Raw genomic sequence first — 22,758 nt, 5'->3', positions numbered from 1 at the left:
TAACCCGTGTTTTGACAAATACTAAATTGATCAAATAATAACAAATTTCAGTTTTCTTTCTCTCTCTTCTTCCTGCATCTGCATAGGGGGATGAGGACACAAAGGCACATGCATTTGTATCTGCATGTAAGTGGAGGTCAGAGGTCAACCTTGAGTGCCGTTCCTCAGAAGCTGTGTGTCTTAAATCTTAGGGGACAGAGTCTCTCACTGGACGTGGGCGTCCAAGAGTGCACTGCTACCCCTGACTTTTTACACAAGCGCTAAAGATTCAAACTCAGGGCCTCGCTCTTGTGCAGCAAGCACTTTACTAACTCAGTCATCTCCATAGTGCTTTCCAGAAAGATTCTTACAACGTAGCCCAGGCTAGCCTCAACTCACAACCTTTCTGCCTCCATCTCCCTAGTGCTAGGAAGCACCATACCGAGGAGAAACTCACCTGAGAATACAAATTCTGATGCTATTTTTAAATGATGAACACATTAAGTCTTCTTACCCTGGAGTCAAACCCTTTTAAGACCCAGGATTCTTCTCTTTCCTGGGAGGACAAGTTCTCACATAACCCAGGCTGGCCTTTGAATGCCCGATCTTCCTTTTTCCACCTGAGTACTGGGGTTACAGACGTGCACTACCATGCCGGGATAAGAAAGTGGATTGGACTCTCACGGCTAAACTGTGTGGTCTTGGTCGTTTATCTACATGGCTAGCTCTTAGGAAAACAAATGAGTAAATCATATAATAACGGTCTAAAGTAGCCCATACCTTAATATTGGAAAACCACAAATCATTCTCATGCAGGGTGGCCAGGTAGACAGATGTAAGAAGTCCAATGCAAAGGGCCACGATTCCGCCAACCACAGATGACAGGATCTTCCAGAACCTTCCAGAGGCACAACCTTTCAGAAAAGTGAAACACATCAAACAAGAATGTAGCATTTGGGGAGGTGAGACAGTGCCACTGATAAGATCACTCGCTGCCCTTGCAGAAGGCCTGAGTCTGGTTCCCAGCACTCACATCAGGTAGCTCACAACGGCCTGTAACACCAGCTGTAAGGGATCTGATGCCCTCCTTCAGTCTGTGCCCATGGGCACAACCTTCACACAGACACACATAGACCTTACGAAAAATAAAAATACATTTCACAGAAATAATATAGCAATGACCAAAAGACAACAAACTAGAAAGAATACAAACATAGGAGATTTAAGGATAAGAAGTAAGGATGAATATCCTAGTAGGGAACAGATTAAGGATATGAATAGGCAGTGAACAAATGGGGGGAAAGGGCTAATAAATGTAACAGACAGAAGAAAACATGTTAAAACCCATGCAACTCTCTAGCATTGACAAGAGAACAAGCTATACTTTAAAAAAAAATCTTGGCAAATCTGGAATTTAAAAATGCTAATTCATGAGCTGGGGGGTGTGGCTTGGTGGTAGAGCACCTGCGCGGTGTGACCACTGCAAGAGGGATACATGGTAATGGAGCGGGAAACTGCTTTGGAAATGGGCTGGCTAGCTTTCATGTCACCTTGACACAAGTGAGACTCGGCTGACAGGAGGGAGCTTCTCCTGAGAAATGGCCTCCTTAAGAAGACCGGCTGCAGGCCAGTCTGTAACGGAGCTTCCTAATTAGTGACTGATAAGGGCAGGCCCCATCATCGCGAGCTGTGTGTGCAACAGCTGGGTCCTGGGTTCTGTAAGGAAAGTAGGCTGAGCAAGCCACGAGGAGCAAGCCAGCAAGGAGCACCATCAACTCCGGCCTCCGCATCAACTCCTGCCTCTCAGCTCCCGCTCTGCGTTGAGTTTTTATCCTGACTTCCTTTGGTGATATGGAGGTGTAGGCAAAAACAAACCCTTTCCTCCCCAAGCTGCTTTTGATCATAGTGTTTCATCACAGCAAGAGAAACCCTAACTAATACAGTAATGGATTTAAGTAAATATCTTGGGCACTGGAGAGACGACTCAGGAATTATTAAAAGCACTTGTTGCTCTTTACAAAGGACTCAGGTTGCATTCCCAGCACTCACGTGGTGACTTAAACTGTCTGCAACTCCAGTTCCAAGGAAACCGATGCCCTTCTCGGACTGCCAAGGGCACCAGGAACACGCATGTGGTATACTTATGAAAAGACTAGGGACCTGGTAACGGCAAGCAGCAACTTCCCCAATGGCACACGGACCGTGCTCAGTTTTGTAAAGCTACATATGACCGCTTGTGGGCAACCACGTGGAGACAGCGACATCCAGACAGCAAGATAAACACGGTCATCTCTGCTTCTTTCAGGGCAAGGAAGTTGGTAGGAGTAGCTTTTCCTTCTTTTTTAAAATGTCTTTAATTCTCAGGGTTGCCTTTTTTCTGACATGATTTCATAAAATGGGCAATCTTCAAAGTTTTTTTTTTCTTTTTCAATTTAAAACAAACCAAAACAGGGCTGGAACAATGACTCAGCAGTTAAGAGCACTTAGTACTCTGGCAGAGGACCCAGGTTCAGTTCCTACCACCCACATGGTGGCTGGCTCACAACCATCTGTAACTACAGCTCACAGGGTGGGGGTGGGGGTCCCGATACCCAAGTCTGACCTCAGAGGGCACCCAGGCTCACCAGTAGTGTATGCACATACCTGCAGGCAAAACACTCATATGAGTAAAAATAAACTGTTAAAAACAAACAAGAAACAACCGCAGGGCTGGTGAGGCAGCTGGGTGAGTAAGGGCATTTGCTGCCGCGCCTGATGACCTGACTTTGATTTCTGCCATCCACAAGGTAGGAAGAGAACAGATTCCTGCTAGTTATCCTCGGACCTTCACATGCATACACTGTCGGGCCACCACACATACAAGGTAGATAAATAAATGCAATTTAAAAGGGGAAAGACACAAGGCACAATTTAACATGAATTTTAACTGTATACCATCATCAGAAACTACTCCGAATTCCCTCACATGCATTGGCTCCCATTAACTTAGCGGAGTGGTCTGACTTTCCAACATAGGCACCTTTTATCTTATTAAACAGCTTTTTCTGCTACCTATTAGCTCTGGCTGCTAAGAATTCATCTGACTACAAAGGATTAATTATGTCCAATACCAAAAATGGCTCTGATGTGTGTGGAGCTTTTCAAGCTTACTTTAAAAATTTTGGCCATGTTTAATTAGAAAATGTGACGGGGCGGGAGGAGGGGGGTCACTTAGCAACTGTTCAGCATTATACAAACGTTTCACCAAGTTCTCATTTTTTCCTCCTCCTCCTCCATCCCCTACCCACCCCCAAAATAAAGCAAAAGAGATAACTTTAGGAATATGACTGAATACAAAATGTTAAATTTCTTTTTCAAAGACTATAATGAAATGAGACTCAGGCAAGCTAAGGCTGCCTGAATGCTACACACGCACACACGAACCAGACAAGATATTAGGGAAAAGGACAGTCAGGTAGGGCAGGTGAAGCCTCAGAGGACCTGATGACATCACCACCATAAGTTAATCAACAGACAACTTACCAAGGATTCTCATCAAAGCTCTTTTACTGATTTTAGCTGAAAAGCCAATATAACCAAAGCACAATCAGAACGCCTGGGTGCTGGCACAAGTGTCCTTGGGAAGTTTCACCATTTTTTTACCCTATTAGATGGTGACATATGCTAATACGCAGAAGTGAAAGGAACCCAAACGCCGCCTTAGCTCAGATCACCTACCAGATGGCAATTTCTCTTCCAACTTCACATTTTCTTTCGGTGATGGACAACCCTCGGAAACTTCTACGGTTTTCGTCTCTCTTCTTTGCCGGATGTACATCATGATGTCAAAGATTCATGTGCATTGTTCTTCCAACCACTCCTACAAACAACACCCAGATAAATGCCCCACGGATATGTCAACACCCTCTTTACCCCAATACACCCTTATGCTCTTAAAGTCGGCTGTCAGCAGACCCTCCCATATAAATCTTGAGCAGCCTTTAAAGACGCAACGCAAATATTGAACTCAACCATTATTTCTAAAGCACGGGTTCTCCAGGTACTCCAGGAGTCAGGGATACAGGTGAGACACATGAAGAAGCCCAGCCCTTCTTCCAGGAAGCCATCTTGGATGCTCCAAGTCTTGTGACATTTTCCTCCCCTGAACCCTAACACTAACTATGTGAAATGCTGCGTGACACAGTTTTACATTGTTTTCTACAGAAAGTAGTGGGTATGATGCTCCCACAGAACTGATCACGGGGGAGGGATTCCTAGTAAACTTGTGACAGCCAGATTTTGAAGAACTGAAGCATTGTTGCTGATACCTGAATTTTAGCACCTGTGTTCTTTGAAACAACCGCGGCTAAGCTAGATGTCTTAGTGTCAAGGCGGGGCTGTGCGAAGCAGGGTGGCTGCTCTCCCTGGGGAGCAACAGTGGGTGTAGCTGTGGGAACAGTTACCTAGTTTGGAAGCTGAGGGGGGGAGACGGGGGTGTCGTGGCGGTGAGTAAGCTGGCACCAGTCCCTCCCGCCCCCCAGAACATCTTGCCTCGTTCCTCTGAATAATGAATAGCGTTTTCCTAATTATCTATTAAAGCCCCGATGAGTAGTGAGACGCGATTGTTTGGGCAGCTAATCCAACCTGCACTCAAGGTACCAAAGTCTATGTTTACCTAACAGTTTGCTTAATGCAACAGAGCAAGCCAACAAGACACAACGCTTTTGTGAAGATTCGCTCATTCAAAAATAATGAGAAGGAACACAGACTTAAATGCTGTGCCTCAAAGCACAAGAAACGAAGAAAGTGAGGGAGTTTAAAAAAAAAAAAAAGGTATCTTTTCAAAGTCTTGCAGTCACAGCTGGGATCCCCTCCCCCTTGGTGATTCATGTCCTGCTAGCCCTAGGCGGGACAAGGGGCTATAGAGGGCCCATCGTGCATCCACCGCGCCTGTTAAGACAGAAAGTTAACAAACACGCCAGGTGCTAATTATGACACGCGTCTGGATTGCAACAACCCCACGAACCAGGAAACAAAAAGTTGCTCTGGCCAGCGGGACGCGCAGCCCGGGCCAGACTTCAGCTAAGGGACCTGCAGGCAATAGCACGACTGCCGATCGGGATGCACGCCGCCACCGTACACCTGGAGCCACTCCCCTGCGCACCTGGCGAGCCCACGAGTGGGCCAGGTGCCGGGCAACCCCAAAAACCTCCGAGCACTCGCTCCCGCTCAGCCGTGCTCCCTCCCATGCCCCGCCCACGTGTCCCGTGGACGCGGCTCTGCCAGTGCCCTGGCGGCCCGACCCCGCAGCCACAGACCTGCGGCCTCAGCAGTCCTCGCGGGAAGCTTGGGATGAGCAAGGAAGCACGCCGGGTACCCGGGCCTTGGGGACGCGCCCGCACCGCGGGAGAGAGCAAGGTGAGGACCTGGAGGATCTAGCGGCCGGCGACTCTGTGAGGCGCGGTGCAAGGCTGGGCCTGGGGGGGGGCGTCTACAGCCTCTGGAAGGGGCGCGCCAGGGAGGCCGGGCCGCTGCGGCTGCATTAATTGGTTCCGGAATCTGTTCGTCAACTCAAGGCCCCGCCCCCGCCTCCCGCGTTGCCCCTCCCCGTCTCGTGCGGCGCAGACCGGAAGGAAGAGGCGCACTTCCGCTCGGAGGCTTGCTGGCTTGTTGGTTTCGCTGGCAGTTCTTAAGCTTGGCTAGTTTCCGTCCTCGGAGGCCCTGCTGTCCCGAGGAATGGTCACCTGGTCTCGGATGGCTTTGCCAGCTGTACCTTCTCAGTGTCTGCTGTGTGTGCGTTAGACGGTTAGTGACAGAACCGGTAGATACATTTGCGGCTCCAAAGACACACCCTCCCACCCCCAGCCCACCCTTACCCATCCCCCGCCCCGTTGTTTGTGCTCTGGGCTTGTTGTGCCCAAGCTGAGACCCCCAGAGAGACCACCACCGGGATCCAGTCACGTCCAGAATGCAGACGCAAGGTTTAGTCAGTGCACAAAATTCCACCCAGCTAGCTGGGAGCTCAAAGCCACCACTCAGGGTGCAGCGCAGTCGGAGGGGCTCCCACTCCTCATCTGGGGTTGACATATATAGGCAAAAACCACAAGCCAGGTTTACTTAGGGTCCATGGGGTTAGTTTTGCTGAGAACAGGGTATGGACTATTTCTATAGTCCTCTTCCTTCTTTAAGCGGCTACTTCTGCCTCTGTGTATGCCCCCCACCCCCAAGCAGTTATTTTCTGCTCCTGTCTAGACCACAAAGCTGGGTATCCACAGGGGGCTAGCTGTTAGGGACAGTTGGTTTGCATTTTTGCAAAGGTTTTTGTTTCCAGCTAACTCTTGATGCTAAAAAGTTTCTTGAACCCAGTGCCTTAACCAGCTTCTGATCAAGCAAAGTTTCTTAAAAATTTCCATGTCCTTACAGGCTTTGCTATTCTCCTTAACAGGATCCTCTGATGTTTAGCCCTGGATGTTAATCTTATCTCTAAATTGCTTGTCCGTCTTTTTTTCCTCTTTGAGACACGGTCTCGCTTTGTAACTGTGACTGCCCTAGATCTCTCTGCCTCTGCCTTCTGGGTGCTGAGATTAAAAGTAGGCGCTGCTGTACCCAGATTTTTAGTAACGGTTGGCCCTCTGGGATCAGCGCCTATGAAAAGACAGCCTGTCATCTAATTCCAACAAAAATTGCTTCATCCACCCTGCCTTTCTTTGTGATCGGCTCAGATCTTTTTCTTCTTTAGATATCAACTGTTAATACCAAGAACACGCTGCTTGTAATGCTCTCTTATTAGGGTATTTCTTTCTCCCCCTTTCTTAAAGCTATGTGGGGAAAATGTCAGTGCTGTGAGGTGTGTGTCCCTTCAGGGAACAGTATTCAGCTGCTGCCTGATTGCTGAATGAGAAAAAGAAAAAGGAAAGGAAAATTGGCTGCTGGTAGGTGTGATGGAGGAGGAGGTTTATTGTAGATAAAAGGGAGAACATAGTCAAAGGCAGACACACATCTGGTCATGACCCTGAGCCATGTGAGGAGGCGGGGAGGAGAGCCAGGTGTCGCAGCCATGAAGCCCAAAGGCACAGAAAGAACACGTAACCAAAATGGTTGGATTATATAAGGGAGAGCAGCCCAGCCTCCTGGGCTGCAAAGTTCAGGGTAGAGGGCAGTATGCCAGCCAGGAGGGCCCTGTAACAGGTAGGGATAGAGGGAAACAGGAAGAACCTGGCAGCCAGGTCTGCTTTGGTCTGTTAAGCAGGCACCCCGGCCATTTATCTGGATTTGAAACCTAACAATTTCTATACGATGAAGCAAGAACTGTCCTAAGAACATCACGTTGTAGCCCTTCTCATAGGTATAAGGCGCCCACTGCTGAGAGAGCTGAAGTCTTATTTTTAAATAGCAATCAACCTTTGTTTGGGTCTCATTCATTCCCCCAGACATCTGGGAATCTCAAGGAAGACTTTTAACATTTGTTTACAGTAAAGATATCCTACCTTAGGGCTGCACAGATAGCTCAGCAGTTAAGAGCGCTTGCATTTCTCTGATGGCTAAGGATGCTGAGCATTTCCTTAAGAGATTTTCAGCCCTTTGAGATTGTCAGTTGAAAGTTCTCTATCCCATTTTTTCTTTTATTGGATTATTTGTTCTTTTGATGTCAAGGTTCTTGAGTTCTTTGTATGTTTTGGAGATCAGTCCTCTGTCTGATGTGGGGTTAGTGAAGACCTTTTCCCAATCTTTAGGCTGCCGTTTTGTCTTGTTGACTGTGTCCTTTACTTTACAGAAGCTTCTCAAGACAACTCTGAGATTCCAACTTACACCTGTCAGAATGGCCAAGATGAAAAACACTGATGACAGCTTATGCTGGAGAGGATGTGGGTAAGAGGAATGCTTCTCCATTGCTGTTGGGAATGCAAACTTGTACAGCCACTTTGGAAATCAGTATGGTGATTTCTCAGAAAATTAGGAAACAATCTACCTCAAGACCCAGCAATACTGCTGGTGGGGTAGGGAGGGTTGGAGAGATGGCTCAGTGGTTAAGAGCACTGGCTGCTCTTCCAGAGGTTCTGAGTTCAAGTCCCAGCAACCACATGGTGTCTCACAGCCATCTGTAATGAGATCTGGTGCCCTCTTCTGGCATCCAGGCATACATGGAGGCAGAATGTTGTATACATAATAAATAAATAAATCTTTAAAAAAATACTGCTGTTGGGTACATATCCAAAGGATTCGCAATCATACCACAAGGACATGTGTTCAAATATGTTTATAGCAACATTATTTATAATAGCCAGAACCTGGAAACAACCTAAATGTCCCTCAACCGAAGAATGAATAAGAAAAATGTGGTATGTTTACACAATGGAGTATTACACGGTGGTTAAAAAAATAACTACATCTTGAAATTTGCAAGCAAATAGGTGAATCTAGAAAAAAACAACATTGAGTGAGGTAACCCAGACCCAGAAAGACAAATATACTATGTACTCACTCATAAGTGGCTTTTAGACATAAAGCAAAGAAAAAAACAGCCTACAGGTTGGCCAGAGAAACTAGACAACAAAGGGTACCATAAGAGAGACATACATGGATCTATCTACACAGGAAGGTGAAAAAGACAAGATCTCCTGAGTAAGTTGGGAGCATGGGGGTCATGGGAGAAAGTAAAGGGGAAAAGGGGAGGAAGAGAGGGGAGTGTAGAAAAAAATGTGTATATAGTTCAATAAAAACAATTTTAAAAGTGCAAGGGAAAAAAGGATACTTGCTGCTGTTGCAGAGGACCCAGGTTTGATTTCAGAACCCACGTGGTAACTCACAACCACCTGTAACTCCCATACCACACTGTGGGATCTAATGCCCTCTTCTGATCCCACAGGACATCAGGTATTCATGAGGTGCACATACTTGCAGGAAGAACACTCAGAAAATATAAGGTGGACTGTTGAGATGGCTAAGCAGTTAAGACCATTGGCTGTTCCTCTGGAGGACCTCTATTAGAGTCCCGGTACTCACGGCCTGGTAAATCCTGCCCCAGGGGATCTGATGCCCTCTTCTGGCCTCAGTGAGCTCTCCCTGCACCTGGTACACAGCCATAGAGGCGAAATACTTCTATACATAAATCTTTTCAAAATTTTCATAAATAAAAATAAGTCTTTAAAAAAGTATCACCTTGGGTGGTAGCCTCGGATATGAAGAAAACTCAGCTCAATCTGAGATATTCATGTGCTCCATGCAGCTGGAGTCAGTGTGGGTGTCTGTACAGATTATGTAAAGAGGCTGGCTCCTAGGTTTCTGACTTGGGCAATCAGGCCAGTGGGATGCACCAAAAGGAAAGCTGGCTTGGGACTTGGTACAACTTAACTGGGGGTTTTCTCCTAGGCAGAGGTGGTTCTGCCCAGGATCAGTGCTGATATCTGTCCAAGCTCACCTAGCACTGTCTGGTCAGTCATTACCTGGCTGGCAAGGGGCCGGCTAGAGGCCAGGTGATGCTCTCAAGGCTCTCTCCACAGGCCGTTGGAACTGCCTCAAGACATAAGCCCTGGAATCTGAGGCTCCTGAGGTGCTTACGATAGAGCGAGTGCAGTGAAGAACAGAGCCAGTCATATCCTGGTGGCTAGGACTTGCGGAAAGGAAATGGCAGCAGAGCATGGCCTTCTTTCTTTATCATGGTCACCCACTCTGGGCCTGGGGCCTGGGGGATGGAAGTGTTCACCTTCAGGGCAGGTCCTTCACACTCAGTGAATCCTTTCTTAAAGATGCACCCTGAGATGTGCTTTATCATCGCCCTCTGTGCACTTCCTGCTTCTTTTCTTCCTGTCCACCTTGCAGTGAGTGGTTCTCTCCGCACATCCTACCGCCATGATGATGCGCTACCACCAAGGACTGTCCACAGACCCCACAGAACCACGAGTCAAAACAAGCCCTTTCCTCCCTTAAGGTGTTCTGTCAGGAATTATTGTCACAGTGGTGAAGAGCTAACTCATATAATATCCTTATGTTGTCTGTCCCATGGGGCTACAGGATAGATAGTCCAGTGTTAGCCTTCTGCTGGATTGCTCACTTAGGGGAGAATTTCAGGGGTTATGACGAGGCTACTCCAACAGCCTGTGGAGAGAGCCCTGAGAGCAGCAACTGGCCTCTAGTCAGACGCCTGCCAGTCATGTAATGAGTTATTGTGTTAGCACATCAGACAGCTTAGGTCAGCTTTGGCTGATAGCAGGATTGAACCTGGGCAGAACCAACTCTGCTCATCACCATGGCACATCAGAACTCTGAGAACACTAGATACATGTTGTTGTTGTGAGGGCATAGGCTTTGGGAGGGGCATATTGCTGTAGAATATTATTTTAAGATGTGTTACCTTTGTTTATGCTGTGGAATATTTGTTTAATGATGCAAAGATGCATTGCATTTTTGTTACATTTGTTTAACTCTGTGAAGCTGTGTTACTTTCTTTGCCTGTTTAAAACACCTGGCTGGTCTAATAAAGAGCTGAATGGCCTATAAGAAGGCAGGAGAAAAGATAGGCAGGGCTGGCAGGGAGAGAGAATAAATAGAAGGAGAAATAACGGAAAAGAGATCAAGAAACAAGAAAAGGAGGAGAGGAGGACACCAGGGGCCAGCCACCCAGCCAGACCCAGAATAAGAAGGAAAGAAAGAGATACAGAAATAGAGAAAGGTAAATGCCCAGAGGCAAAAAGATAGACCAGATAATTTAAAGTTAAGAAAATCTGGCAAGAAACAAGCCAAGCTAAGGCTGGACATTCATAAGAAAGAAAATTCTTCATGTGTGATTTATTTGGGAGCTGGGCGGCTTCCAAAGAACAAAGAACCGAAAGAGTAAAGAGACAACAACTGCAGCCTATTATACAGTGGTAGATACACCAACACCATACAAATCACCCACATGGACAACAACTGCAGCCTATTATACAGTGGTAGGTACACCAACACCATACAAATCACCCACATGAACAACAACTTCAGCCTATTATACAGTGGTAGGTACACCAACACTATACAAATCACCCACATGGAGCTGCCATGATGCACATATTCTCACTAAGCTAGACGTCTAGACTGTTTCTGATATATTATGTGTATGTATGACTGTGCACTACATGCCTGATGCCCCAGGAGGCCAGAACAGGGTATTGAATCTTTCAGAACTGGAGTTACATATGGTTCTCAGCCACTATATGGGTGCTAGGAATCAAACCTAGGTCTCTGCAAGAGAAGACAGGGCTCTTAACCACTGAGCCACCTCTCCAGTCCCTATCTTTTCATTGCTTGCTTTTGAGACAGGGTCTCTATAACTCCAGCTGGCCTGGAACTGTCTTTGTATACCAAGTCAGCCTCCAAGAGATCCACCTGCCTTTGCTTTTCCAGTGCTAGAATTAAAGATATGTACCACTCTACCCAGCCTGTTTCTAGTTTAATGCAATTTTAAGCAATGTTGTAAGAACATTCTTAGATATATATAAAATTCTTTAGGAAATGTTTCTAGAAATAGAATTGAAAGAACTCATGTTCTAATTTGTGATAAAAAGTTGGCAAACTACATCCCAAAAGGATGAACACTTCCATTACTTTAATTTCTATTACCAGTTTGTATTACAGCTAGGATTTCTCTGTACCTTTGCCAACAGTGGACACATTTAATCTTTGCCAACGTTAAATGGAAAATAATATATCATTACCTTATGGGATTTTGAGGAATGGGGGATGGCCTGCTGGGGATAACACACGAGACTTTCCTCATGCTGGGCAAATGCTCTACCATCTTTATAGTTTTACTCCTCAGCGTTTCATTTCTGCAGCAGGACCTTAGTAACACAAATAATAAAAACCCAGAGACAGCTGAAGATCAGTAAAGCAGAACAGCCAAGCCACAGGAAAATCTCACTTCTACCGAGGCTGGGCGACTGCAGACTGAGCCCTGGGCCTCTCTCCTCCCATTTTGTATTCCCCTTTAGTGCTGGGATTAAAGATGTATGACTCCCAAATACTGGGATTAAAGGTGGGAGACACCACCACCTGGATCTGTTTCTACACTGATCTTCTGTAGCCCAGGGTGGCTTTAACTCACAGAGTTCCATCTGCCTCTGTCTCTCAAATCCTGGGATTAAAGGTGTGTGACACCTCTGCCTGGCCTCTAGTGGCTTAATCTTACCCTCTGATCTTCAGGCAAACTTTACTTATTAAAACATAAATAAAATATCACTATATTTTCCATTTTTCTAAAATAAAAAATAAGGCTATACATAATATAAGAAAAACTATGTATTATGTATAATAAATACAGTAACTATATGCAATATATACTTTCATAGCTTGCTTTCTCCATCTGGTAAACTATAATTATAACTATCTAGTGTTCAACTCCCTCAGAGACCCAAGAAGGAAATAATATTAACTGAGTAAGCGGGAAGTGTGAGCAAGCAACTTCTGAAAATAGTGAGAAATGACAGAAACATCTGGCTGTCTGGACAGTCATTCAAAATTTCTCTGAAATGTTGGGATATTCATCTTCAGCCTAAATGGCTAGAATATCTGACAGACATTTTTATGAAACAAGGATTTTTTTATCATTAAAAATTTCCATTTCCTCCCATCCTCCCATTTCCCCCCCCCCCACTTCCCCTCCCCCCTTTCCCTAATCCTAAGAGAAGTCAGGGTGTCCTGCCCTGTGGGAAGTCCAATGCCCTCCCCCCTCCATCCAGGTCTAGGAAGGTGTGCATCCAAACAGACTAGGCTCCCAAAAAGCCAGTACATGGAGTAGAATCAAAACCCAGTGCCATTATCATTGGCTTCTCAGTCTGCCCTCATTGTCAGCCACATTCAGAGAGTCTGGTTTGATCACATGCTTGATCAGTGCCAGTCCAGCTGGCCTTGGTGAGTTCCCAGTACATCAGTCTCACTGTCTCCATGGGTGGACGCACCCCTTGTTCTCCCTCCTTCTGCTCTTCATCTGGACCTTGGGAGCTCAGTCCAGTGCTCCAATGTGGGTCTTTGTCTCTTATCTCCATCCATCGCCAGATGAAGGTTCAGTCTGGATGCATCTCCTCAGCACAGGAACAGGAACTCCTGGTAGTCCAAGGACCCTGCAGACAAAAGGGCAAACTGTCTGGATGGAACTCCTCAGCACTGAAGCAAGGTTTTTGAAGGGCTTTCCTACCTTGTCTGGGCAAGGTTTGGTAGTCACTCTCTTTTGTGTCTTGCTTGTCTCATTAGGACAGCATACTGTCAGCAGTTGAGGCAAGGGCATTTTCTCACCCAGTGGCTTACTTTTGCCACAAAGAAAAGTAAAATATATGTTTCTGCGATGCCTATTATCTTCTCTGAGGTAGATTGGTACTGCCAAGAGCAGATATTTCTCATTGCCATTAAAAAAAATGAGCTCATGTTATTAAAACATCTCAAATGACATATTCTGTAGATCTCTGAAGTGTTTAAAGATGATATGTCTATCTTAAATATATCTGTTTGACCTTGAAAACATACCTTATGCGACTACAAGTTCAATTGTAATAGGTGACTAATTACTAATCTGCATTTTTATTATCCTAAACAGTTGGTAATAATTACTTTCATGGACTAGAAATTTGCATTACATTGTTAAATGAGTTGTATAGGTACAGTATCTTAAACAAGATTAGAAACATGTACCACGTGTTTTAATAAAATTAATCTCAAATTTGTATCAATATACAAAATTTATATATAATATACAGGACAGGCAGCTACAGAAAGACCAAATTAAACTCTAAAGGATATGTTAAATAAACAGAAGGGATGAAAAATACACCCAGAAATAGATTGCATAATGCTTTATTAGCTTTGAATTTTCTAAATGCTGGTGAGAAAGGAACAGCAGCTGTGTAGAGACCTTGGATAGTAAAAAAGACAACAGAATTAAATCAGCCAATATACTTTAAAGATGTCCTGACCTCAGAATGGAAACCAGGTTATGTGTTATGTTGGGGAAGGGGTTTTGCTTTTGTTTCTACAGGAGAAGAAAAGCTTTGGATACTATCAAAATTGATAAAGATTTGATTTGAACAAGAAACACCTCTTAGTTAGAAGAGACGATAGTTCATTAAGTACCATGGCCATTTAATCAAAACTACCTGTAAAACTAACAAATGCTTTTCATTTGATTGGATATAACTTGCCAAAAGAGAATCTCCCCAAAATTGGGGTTGGGAAAGGGTTTTGTTTCTGTCTCAAGTCCTGGCTAGACAATTTCCTTGGCTTGTTGCCATGTGATAGAAAAGTCTTTTTTTTTTTAAAAAAAGATTTATTTATTTATTATGTGTACAGTAGTCTCAGTATTCTGTCTGCATGTATGCCTGCAGGCCAGAAGAGGGCACCAGATATCATTACAGATGGCTGTGAGCCACCATGTGGTTGGTGGGAATCAAACTCAGAACCTTTGGAAGAGCAGGCAGTGCTCTTAACCGCTGAGCCATCTCTCCAGCCCCCAAAAGTCTTGTTTTAAACCTTTACTATTGACTTGATTTTCTTTATGTAATTATTAGGCCTTCCGCACATTTCCAACCAATAATTCATCGATTTCTGCATTACATTGTGCTAGAGGACCTGACAGACCCATATGGGATTGGATATGTGTTATGTATATGGGATGATGCCTATTCCTGATTTTATCTTGTAACTGAATAAATAACAAAGTCAGTTCTGTATCATCTGGTATAAATCCAGTGGTTTCAATATACAAACAACTCTTTCTGTATATTGTGAATCAGTAACTATGTTGAGAGGTTCTTTAAAATCCTTTAGTGCCATGAGAATAGCACATAATCCTGACTTTTGGACAGAATCATAAGGACTTTGAGCCACTTAAATTTTCTGATTTGTAGCCTGCCTTTCCTGATTTATTTGCATCAGCATAGAATGTAGGGGCTCCAGTTATTCATGTGTCCCATACAATGTGAGAAAGGATCCAGTTAGTTCTCTTTATAAGTTAAATTTTCTTGCTTTTGGGATAGTTGTTGTTAGTCTCTCCCCAAAAATTACTACAACCTCCTTGTCACAGTTTACTTTCTTCCCTTATTTTGCCAATTTCATCATTATTAAAAGGTACTATAATTTCTGCTGGGTCTATTTCAGCTAATTGATGAAGTCTCAATTTTCCATTTAGAATTAACTCAGAGACCTTTTCCACATAAGTTTTTAATATTTTATTCAGTTTATGTGGTAAAAAGATTCTCTTTAAAAAGAACCAAGAGTGCATGCCTATAATGCCACCACTTTGGAGGATACGGCACAAGTATAGATAGAGGGCTGGAGAGATAGCTCAGTGATTAAGAGCACATACTGCTCTTGCGGAGGACTAGAGTCAGGCTCCCAGCACCCACATCAGCTGCTCACAACCACCTGCAACTCTAGTTTCAAGGCACTGGGAGCCCTGTTCAGTCTCTGAGGGTACCTGCATTCACACATCCCTCTTCCCACACCCATAATTTAATAATAATAATAATAATAATAATAATAATAATAATAATTTTAAGTGAAAACAAAATGAAACAAACAAATGACAAGAGCTGGGGATGTAGCTAAATGATATTGTTCCTGCCTGTGTGCACAAGGCCATGAGTTTGAGTCCTTGCACCAGTGAGAGGTATACAGCAAACAGACCCGCATGACAGTGCCACAAGACAGAAAGTACTGTCTCTTTGTAGAAGAAAGCTCTTTGAAATCTGAGAGAGCAATCGACTTCTAAGCATGGCAAATAGTTCAGCCATGCTGTATATTGTTCCAATAAACTTTATAATCATCTTTCCAGTTCCGTGAAACAATTCATGTTACTCGTTATTACAGTCGAATAAAGCACATAGATGTGTGTGGTGGAAATGTCGCTCTCACAACACAGCATCATGAGAGGAGCATATATGTAGTTCAAGACAGTTTGACCCAGGGCTGTAGAGACAGCTCAGCAGTTAAGAGCACTTGCTGTTTTTGCAGAGGACCTGGGTTAGGCTCACTGTCCACCTCCCTAGTGATGGGATTACAGATGTGTGTTCCCCCCATACCTGCTTTCCAGTGTCTTCATAACACTGGAAACACATAGAATGATGCTCTACCCCGGAGCCACACCCCAGCCCCTCACTGGGGGATTCTAGGCAGGGGCTCTACCACTGAGCAGTGCTCCCAGCCCTAATACTTATTTCTAAAGGAAGTCATATGATGGCCTCTGAACTTTGCCAGTGCTCACAGATCATGACATAATTGCATGGGAGCTGACATCGTCCTGATGTCTCCTTTCCAGCCTCATTTTCCAGCTAATCTGAATTCACTTCTCTGTGGGAGTCTGTAGCCAGGCATTTTGAAATACTGTTAATGTGTTTCTCTTCCTTGTAACTTTTGTATTAACTAGATTCAGAATGGGTTAAAACTGAATTACATGGGCAGATTGGCATAGGCATGCATGCCATTGGCTCAGGGCGGGGCCGGGCAGAGTTGAGTCCACAGAGCTTTGAAGTACCAGTTTTGCTTCGTCTTCTTCCTTCACACCTGCTGTTCTTCTTACCTTGACTTCTCTGTGTCTTTCCATCTCCATGGTTACCTCCTACACGTCTTTTCATTCTCAGGGCTGGAATCAGTGTGGTGTGTTTCTGAATGAGGGGCAAGAATAATCCAACTACCCGACTGCAGGCGATGATGGTGCTTGGCCGCGTAAGCTGCTCAGGGGTGACGATTCCCACTTGTTCACGCTTTTCATTCATTGGTGGTCTTGGCTGGTCCTTCTGGCTTGTTTCTCGGGATCTACTTGGTTGTCACTCCCTGTGCCACAGATAGGTATGGGTGCAAAGTCTCCCTAGTCACAGATGTGTAGGCATACTGTCAGGCTTCAGATTTGTTTTGAGTTCTCTATAGGACAAAGCAGAACTTTGAGGTGGAAATGGATGTTTCTACAACTCTCAGGTCCAGATAGTTTATCATCCCAGTGTAGCTCTGAGCTAGATTTTCACTAACATTCTTCAGTTGTTCCCCTAAAATCTTGAGAGCCCCTGGGTGGCAATGAAGGTGGCTTACTTCTCCCCCTCTCCCTCTCCTCCTTTCTTCCATTGAATTTATTTAGTGTGTGTGTGTGTGTGTGGTGGTGGGGGAGGTCAGAGGATGACTCGTGGGAGTAAGTTCTCACTTTCCACCACGTGGGTTCCTAGGATCAAACTCAGGTTGCCAGGCTTGGTGATGAGGGTCATAACCAACTGAGCCATCTCGGGCCAGAGGCAGGGTCTCTCAGTCAAATTCAGAGCACACACATCCAGCTAGCTTGCTCTGTGGCTCCTGTCTCACCATACCCACCTTATATTTCTGTGGGTTCTGAAGATCCTAACACCAGGCTTTATGATTGCTGCTTGTAGGGCAAGGGCCTTAGCCAATAACCATCTCCTCAAACCCTGACTGTGGTTATGGTGGACATTTGACTGGGAAGGCCTCTCTGACCACTTGTGCATCTTTGGCGGAGGATGTCTACTGAAGCTCTGCCCATTCTGAAGGTTGGACAATGGCAATTCCCTTGGTGCTGATGGGCCATCATGCTATCAGCCTTGTCTCATCACCACAGTGTTTTCACATGTCCCTAGAGTGACAGGAGAGGCTGAGACCCAAGTCTAGCCAAGCAGCCACATGCTCAGCTAAAAGGCACACCCACTTTGGAGGCTGGAGAAATAACTCAGAGCTTAAGGGAACTGGTTCCTCTTCCAGAAGATCCTCGTTTGGTTCCCAGTACTCATGTGATGCCCTTTCCTGACCTCCACAGGCAGTGCATATACATGGTACACAAACATGCATACAGGCAGATCCTCAGAAACATGGAATACATACATATGCACATGCTCATATAAAATCTCACCCCCGGGATCAATACAGTTGTATTGTTGTTACACACCAGTGAAAACTGTTGGTGTTGTATTTGCTTTTACTTTTATATAGCTCTGACCAAACTATTGGAAAACAACAGGGCAAGAAAGATTTATTTAGCCCACAGGTTCAGAGGGTTCAGCCCCTGGTGGCTTGGCCTGGCTAGAACATCATGGCAGGATCAGTGAATGGAGGCTAATTTTCTTCACCTCGAAGTGAACAGGAATCAGAGAGCCACCATGGAACTGGAGATTGCAGAGAACCTTCGAAGTCCAAGTCTCAGTGAATGATCTCTTCCAACTAGACCCCATTTCCCAACACTTCCAGAGCCTCCCAGTGTTTCCAGAACCTCCCTAAACAGCACCACGATCTGGACTTCGCTACAAGCTCCTTGGGATTTCATAATCAAATGCTGACGGGCACTACTGTGCAGACAGAAATTTGTATAATACATTCCAAAACTCAGAAGAAAAGATTTGGAAATTTTCACCACAGAGAGTTGGTAAATGGGGACAGGAAGATGGAGCATCTGTTAAGAATGCCAACTGCTTCTGCAGAGGACCAGCGTCCAGTTCCCAGTACTCACGTCAGGACACTCGCAGCCACCTGCATGGCCAGCTCCAGAGGCTTCAATGCTCTCCTCTGGCCTCTGTGGATATTACACTCAGATGTGCATACCTACATGCATGCCATGCACACACACACACACACACACACACACACACACACACACACACACACACACACACACACAATTCTCAGACAAAATGCTGGAGTTTCCTGCATAGCATTTGCAGACTCACCACTGGGCTGCCCAGGTTGGTGCAGATGTTGGTGTTTTTAACTGTACAGTGCTACTGGAACTGCACAGGCCTGGAAGTCTATGTAGACCATGTTAGTCCCAAATTCATAAGGGATCTTTTTACTTCTGCCTTCTGAGTGCTGGGCTTAAAGGCACAATCTGCCACATATGGCTTATTTTTGGATTAAAATGAAAGATTCATTTTATTTCCATGTCTCTTTGCACATGTGTGCAGGTGCCTGTAGAGAAGGCACCAGATCCCCTGGAGGGATCCTAACAGGCAGGTAGGTGCTGGGATCCAAACTCAGGGCCACTGGAAGATCAGTGCAGGCTTTTAACCAGCCATACCTCCAGCCCTACTTTGGAATTTTGAGACAGGGTCTTGCTATGTAGCTCAGACTGGCCTTGAATTTTTGATCCTTCTGCCTCAGATTCCTGTGTTGGGGGAACCACAGGTATGTGCCCCAACTCCTGTCTCCAATGGCTTCTTCTGCCTATCTTTTTGTAGTCTTAGCTGCAGGGGAGCTGAAACAAGCCCAGTTTAAGATTTCAATCACACTCCGCTCTACTCTCTCACAAGCCTGAAATAAACTTTTCTAACACCTTTTGTGATTGGATACACTGAATTTAAATAGGGCTGCAGCTATAAACAAAAAGAGCAAGCTGTGGATTGATGTGTCTATTTCAGTGAGCCGCAGCCATGTTATTTCTGAACATGGAGACTAAAATTAATAAAATGACAAGTAGAAAAAGCCCAAAATTTGGAGATGTGTCCTGTAGTGATATCTTTAAATAACACTAGCAGGTGTTTATAAAAGACCTGAAAAAATGAGTAACATGCTTTTTTATTTGTATTTATTTAGAGACAAGTTTGCATTGTAGCCTGGGTTATTCCCTGCTCATAATGTCATGGAGGCTGGGACTGAACTCCTGATCCTCTTGTCTTCACCTCCTAAGTAATAGGGTAGTAGCTGTGCACCACCATGCCCAGTGTTTATTTATTTTGGCAAGGACTTTTCCAGGTCACTGTGTACACGCTTAATTGGTAAGAATTTTATTTAGATTTTTGTGACTTGGGCTTTGAATCTGGGTTTTCCATATACTAGACAGGAGCTCTGCCATCTCAACAGCCCTACGATAATACTTTTATTATTAGTTTTCCTTATTTATTTTTATTCTGAGGCTGGAACCTGGGGCCTTATGCATGCCACACACATTGTCTACCGCCGAGCTACACCCCATCTGTAGTACTAATTTAAAACTGTTACTCATGTCAATGGCAATGATATGGATATTTATAAGTACTTCATTTTCATGAAGGACGGAGCTGAGGAATAATGCTTGTATTGAAATGAAGATGTTTAGTTCTGCTCTGTGTCAGTGGTCTGTCAGCTCAGATTCCCTGGTTTTCTCTGAAATGGTTGGGGCTGAGCTCACAAGGATTCCTCACTTTCTGATCTGTGTAAATGAGACTATGTAATCTGCGTAAGAGTCCATGTCCCTGAATGTTACCATAAAGGTTCCTGTCGTATACTCAATTTTGCAAGCTATTATAGAATGGTACCTTTATTGTATGTATTCAGCAACCCAACTGGTATATCTGGTTAATGGTGCACAAAAGATCACATCTGACAACCTCATTAGATAGCATGGCATTTCATTATTTTATAATAGATGTCAAAAGTCATACATTTTAATTTGAAGATCTATTGAAATCTTTAGTAAGGTAAATAGTTCAAAGTGATTACCTGATATTGAAAAACACTCATTAAGCTGCTATAATTTTACCTATAATGTATGGATCAAGAGATAAACCTAGATAATCAATGTATTAAGTATTAAGGTACTGCCAGGAAAATGGGCCTATAGCCTTTTAACACAGCACACAAACTGGAATCTGTGGCTCATGCTGGAGCCTGAGAGTCACACCCCTTTTACTTAAACTTTTGCTTAGTGATGACTATAAACACACTGGTCGGGGCTGGAGAGCTGGCTCAGAGGTTAAGGATGTCCCCTGCTCTTCCAGGGTGTCCTGTGCTGCTCACAACTGCCTGCACCTCCAGCTCTAGGAAACCTAACGCCCTCTTCTGGCCTCTGTGGGCACTGCATCCACGTGAGAGACACACTCTTAAAAATAAATCCTTAACAACAAACCTTCCAACACCAGACTTGTCTGACGAATCTGTTGAGTAGGAAATTTCCTCATTTGACATTCAGGCTGGCTGACTAGAAAGAAACCTGACTTTTCCTTAGCCCTTTCACGGCAGCATCAAGGCCCTCAGCACTGCTGGATCTGGCTGGAGGTGGTAATGCTTTGCTGCAGTGTAGCTCAGACTCCAGCCAGGGGTTAGCCTGCCCCAGTGACTTCACCGAGCTCACTTTGCACCACCATGACAAAGGGAGGCTCTGTGATCACGTCACTACTGGAGAACCCACAGTACTGGGGGTGAAGTCTTAGGGCGACACAGACACGGCAAGGCTGACAGGAGGAACCCCAGAGCAGCGTATCTGATAAAGTTATTCAGCTATTTAAACAAATGGTTTGGCTTTACATAGCTATCACCTGAAGGTGATTATAGAGTTTTGGAAAAGGTAGATAATGATGATGACAGATAGTTTAGTGGGCGAAGGCATGTGCTGTGGTGGCCTGGTGACCTGAGTCTGAGCCCAGGAAACCATGTAAAGGTGGAAGGACAGAACCCACTCCAATGATCTCTTCTGACCTGCACGGAGATGCTGTGGCACACACAGGCCCCACTCACAGGGCAGCTGCAAACTGGCTCTGAACACTGTGAAACAGCTCTTTATTACTGTAGAGCCCAGATTTCAACACTGTTTCAGTCTAGAGCTCAGTAGCTTTATCACTAAATATGTGAGTCACACAATCTACCACCTAAACACAGTAACACTAGCAGTTAATAAAAATGTTCAAAACAGAGAAAGGATGATGTGGCTGAGATTCAAAACTGTGAAAGCAAGTGGCAAGCTGGATTTGAAATGGAGGCCAGTTTGCCAGCCTCTCATCTATACCAGCACTAGCCAAGGGAAACAATGCAAATCATGTATGTATTTTAGAAATCTCCATAGCCACATTAACATGTGGTTTGGATCTAAGTGGCCGCAGAGGTGCATGTGTTTGTTAGGTTTTGGCTTTTGGGAATTGATTCTATCATTAGGGCTCCAACCAACTTGGCCATGCATTCACCGCTGGATGCTACTGTGAGTTGAGGGCTGCCTGGAGGAGGCAGCTTCTGGCTGTGCCCTGGGAAGTCTATGTTGCCTTCTTGTCTCTCCCCTCTGCTTCCTGGCAATCGAGAGCTGTGCAGTCTGCTTCACAGGTTCCCACCATGGTATCTGCCTCACTGCAGTTACAGCAAGAGACAGACGACCTCAGAGAGCAGCCTCTGAACCCCTGGGTCAAGGTACCCCATGTAAGTTGTTTTGTTCTTTTTGTTTTTGGTTTTACAAGACAGGGTTTCTGTGTAGCCTTGACTGTCTTGGAACTCCTCTGTAGACTAGGCTGGTCTCAAACTAAAGAAATCTGCCTGCTCTGCTTCCTGCTGGGATGAAAGGTATCCCCCACCCCCACCCCAGTAGTTGGGTTGTCTTTTTTAAAGGATTCAGCTACAGCAACGAAAAGCTAACACAGTAAAAATGACTTTAACACATTTTATTTAACCTAATATAGCCCAACTATTTTAACACAGTCAATATATAAAACTATTGAGATACTGTACATTTTTAAAATTAAATCTTTGCAACTTTTTTTTTTTTATACTTTGTGCAGAGTCCCATCTCTCGGCTGTCATGTGGTACTTGTGATCCTGATCTAGGTCCCTGTGCTGTGATTTCTACAACTACTTGTCAAGGCAGCGTTGAGATTTGGTCCTTGAAAAGTAAAAGACAGGACCACGGCACCCTACAGAGCACAGGACAGAGGTTATAGCTACCAAGGAGATATCTGGTTTTAGTCACTTCTAGCTGGGAAGGCCTGGGATTCTAGGGCACAAATGGTGCTGTAGTTAGGTGAAGCATCCCTGGCCTCTTTAATGAAACTCATGTCAACTGATTATTTGGTGATAGATCACAAAAGGATCAAAGTATGAGCCCAAACTTGTAAT

At 44.8% G+C, this 22,758-nt stretch overlaps 1 protein-coding gene and 1 long non-coding RNA gene across 4 annotated transcripts in view; one reads left to right on the top strand and one right to left on the bottom strand.

Annotated features, from left to right (window-relative positions):
• Dpy19l3 (dpy-19 like C-mannosyltransferase 3) overlaps positions 1–5,434 on the bottom strand; it is a 69,435-nt gene extending 64,001 nt beyond the window's left edge. The window contains exons 1-3 of the mRNA XM_038339612.2: positions 5,277–5,434; positions 3,697–3,838; positions 760–893 (exon numbers count right to left, since the gene is read on the bottom strand). Coding sequence (XP_038195540.1) covers positions 760–893; positions 3,697–3,799 — 237 coding nt within the window. The 5' untranslated portion in view covers positions 3,800–3,838; positions 5,277–5,434. The remainder of the gene's footprint in view (positions 1–759; positions 894–3,696; positions 3,839–5,276) is intronic.
• Positions 5,435–7,775: 2,341 nt separating this feature from the next.
• The window catches only part of LOC119820315, a 21,235-nt gene continuing 6,252 nt past the window's right edge, over positions 7,776–22,758 (top strand). For 2 of the 3 annotated variants that reach the window (XR_005286472.1, XR_005286470.1), the window contains exon 1: positions 18,570–22,068. This is a non-coding gene — a long non-coding RNA (uncharacterized LOC119820315). Of the gene's footprint in view, positions 7,828–18,569; positions 22,069–22,758 lie in introns of those variants that run through there. The other variant, XR_005286473.1, reaches the window with a different exon arrangement.

The sequence above is a fragment of the Arvicola amphibius genome, chromosome 8, assembly GCF_903992535.2.
Source record: "Arvicola amphibius chromosome 8, mArvAmp1.2, whole genome shotgun sequence".
Classification (NCBI taxonomy): Eukaryota; Metazoa; Chordata; class Mammalia; order Rodentia; family Cricetidae; genus Arvicola; species Arvicola amphibius.
Note: the sequence above shows the minus strand (reverse complement) of the source record. Positions and strands in the feature narration are given on the sequence as shown.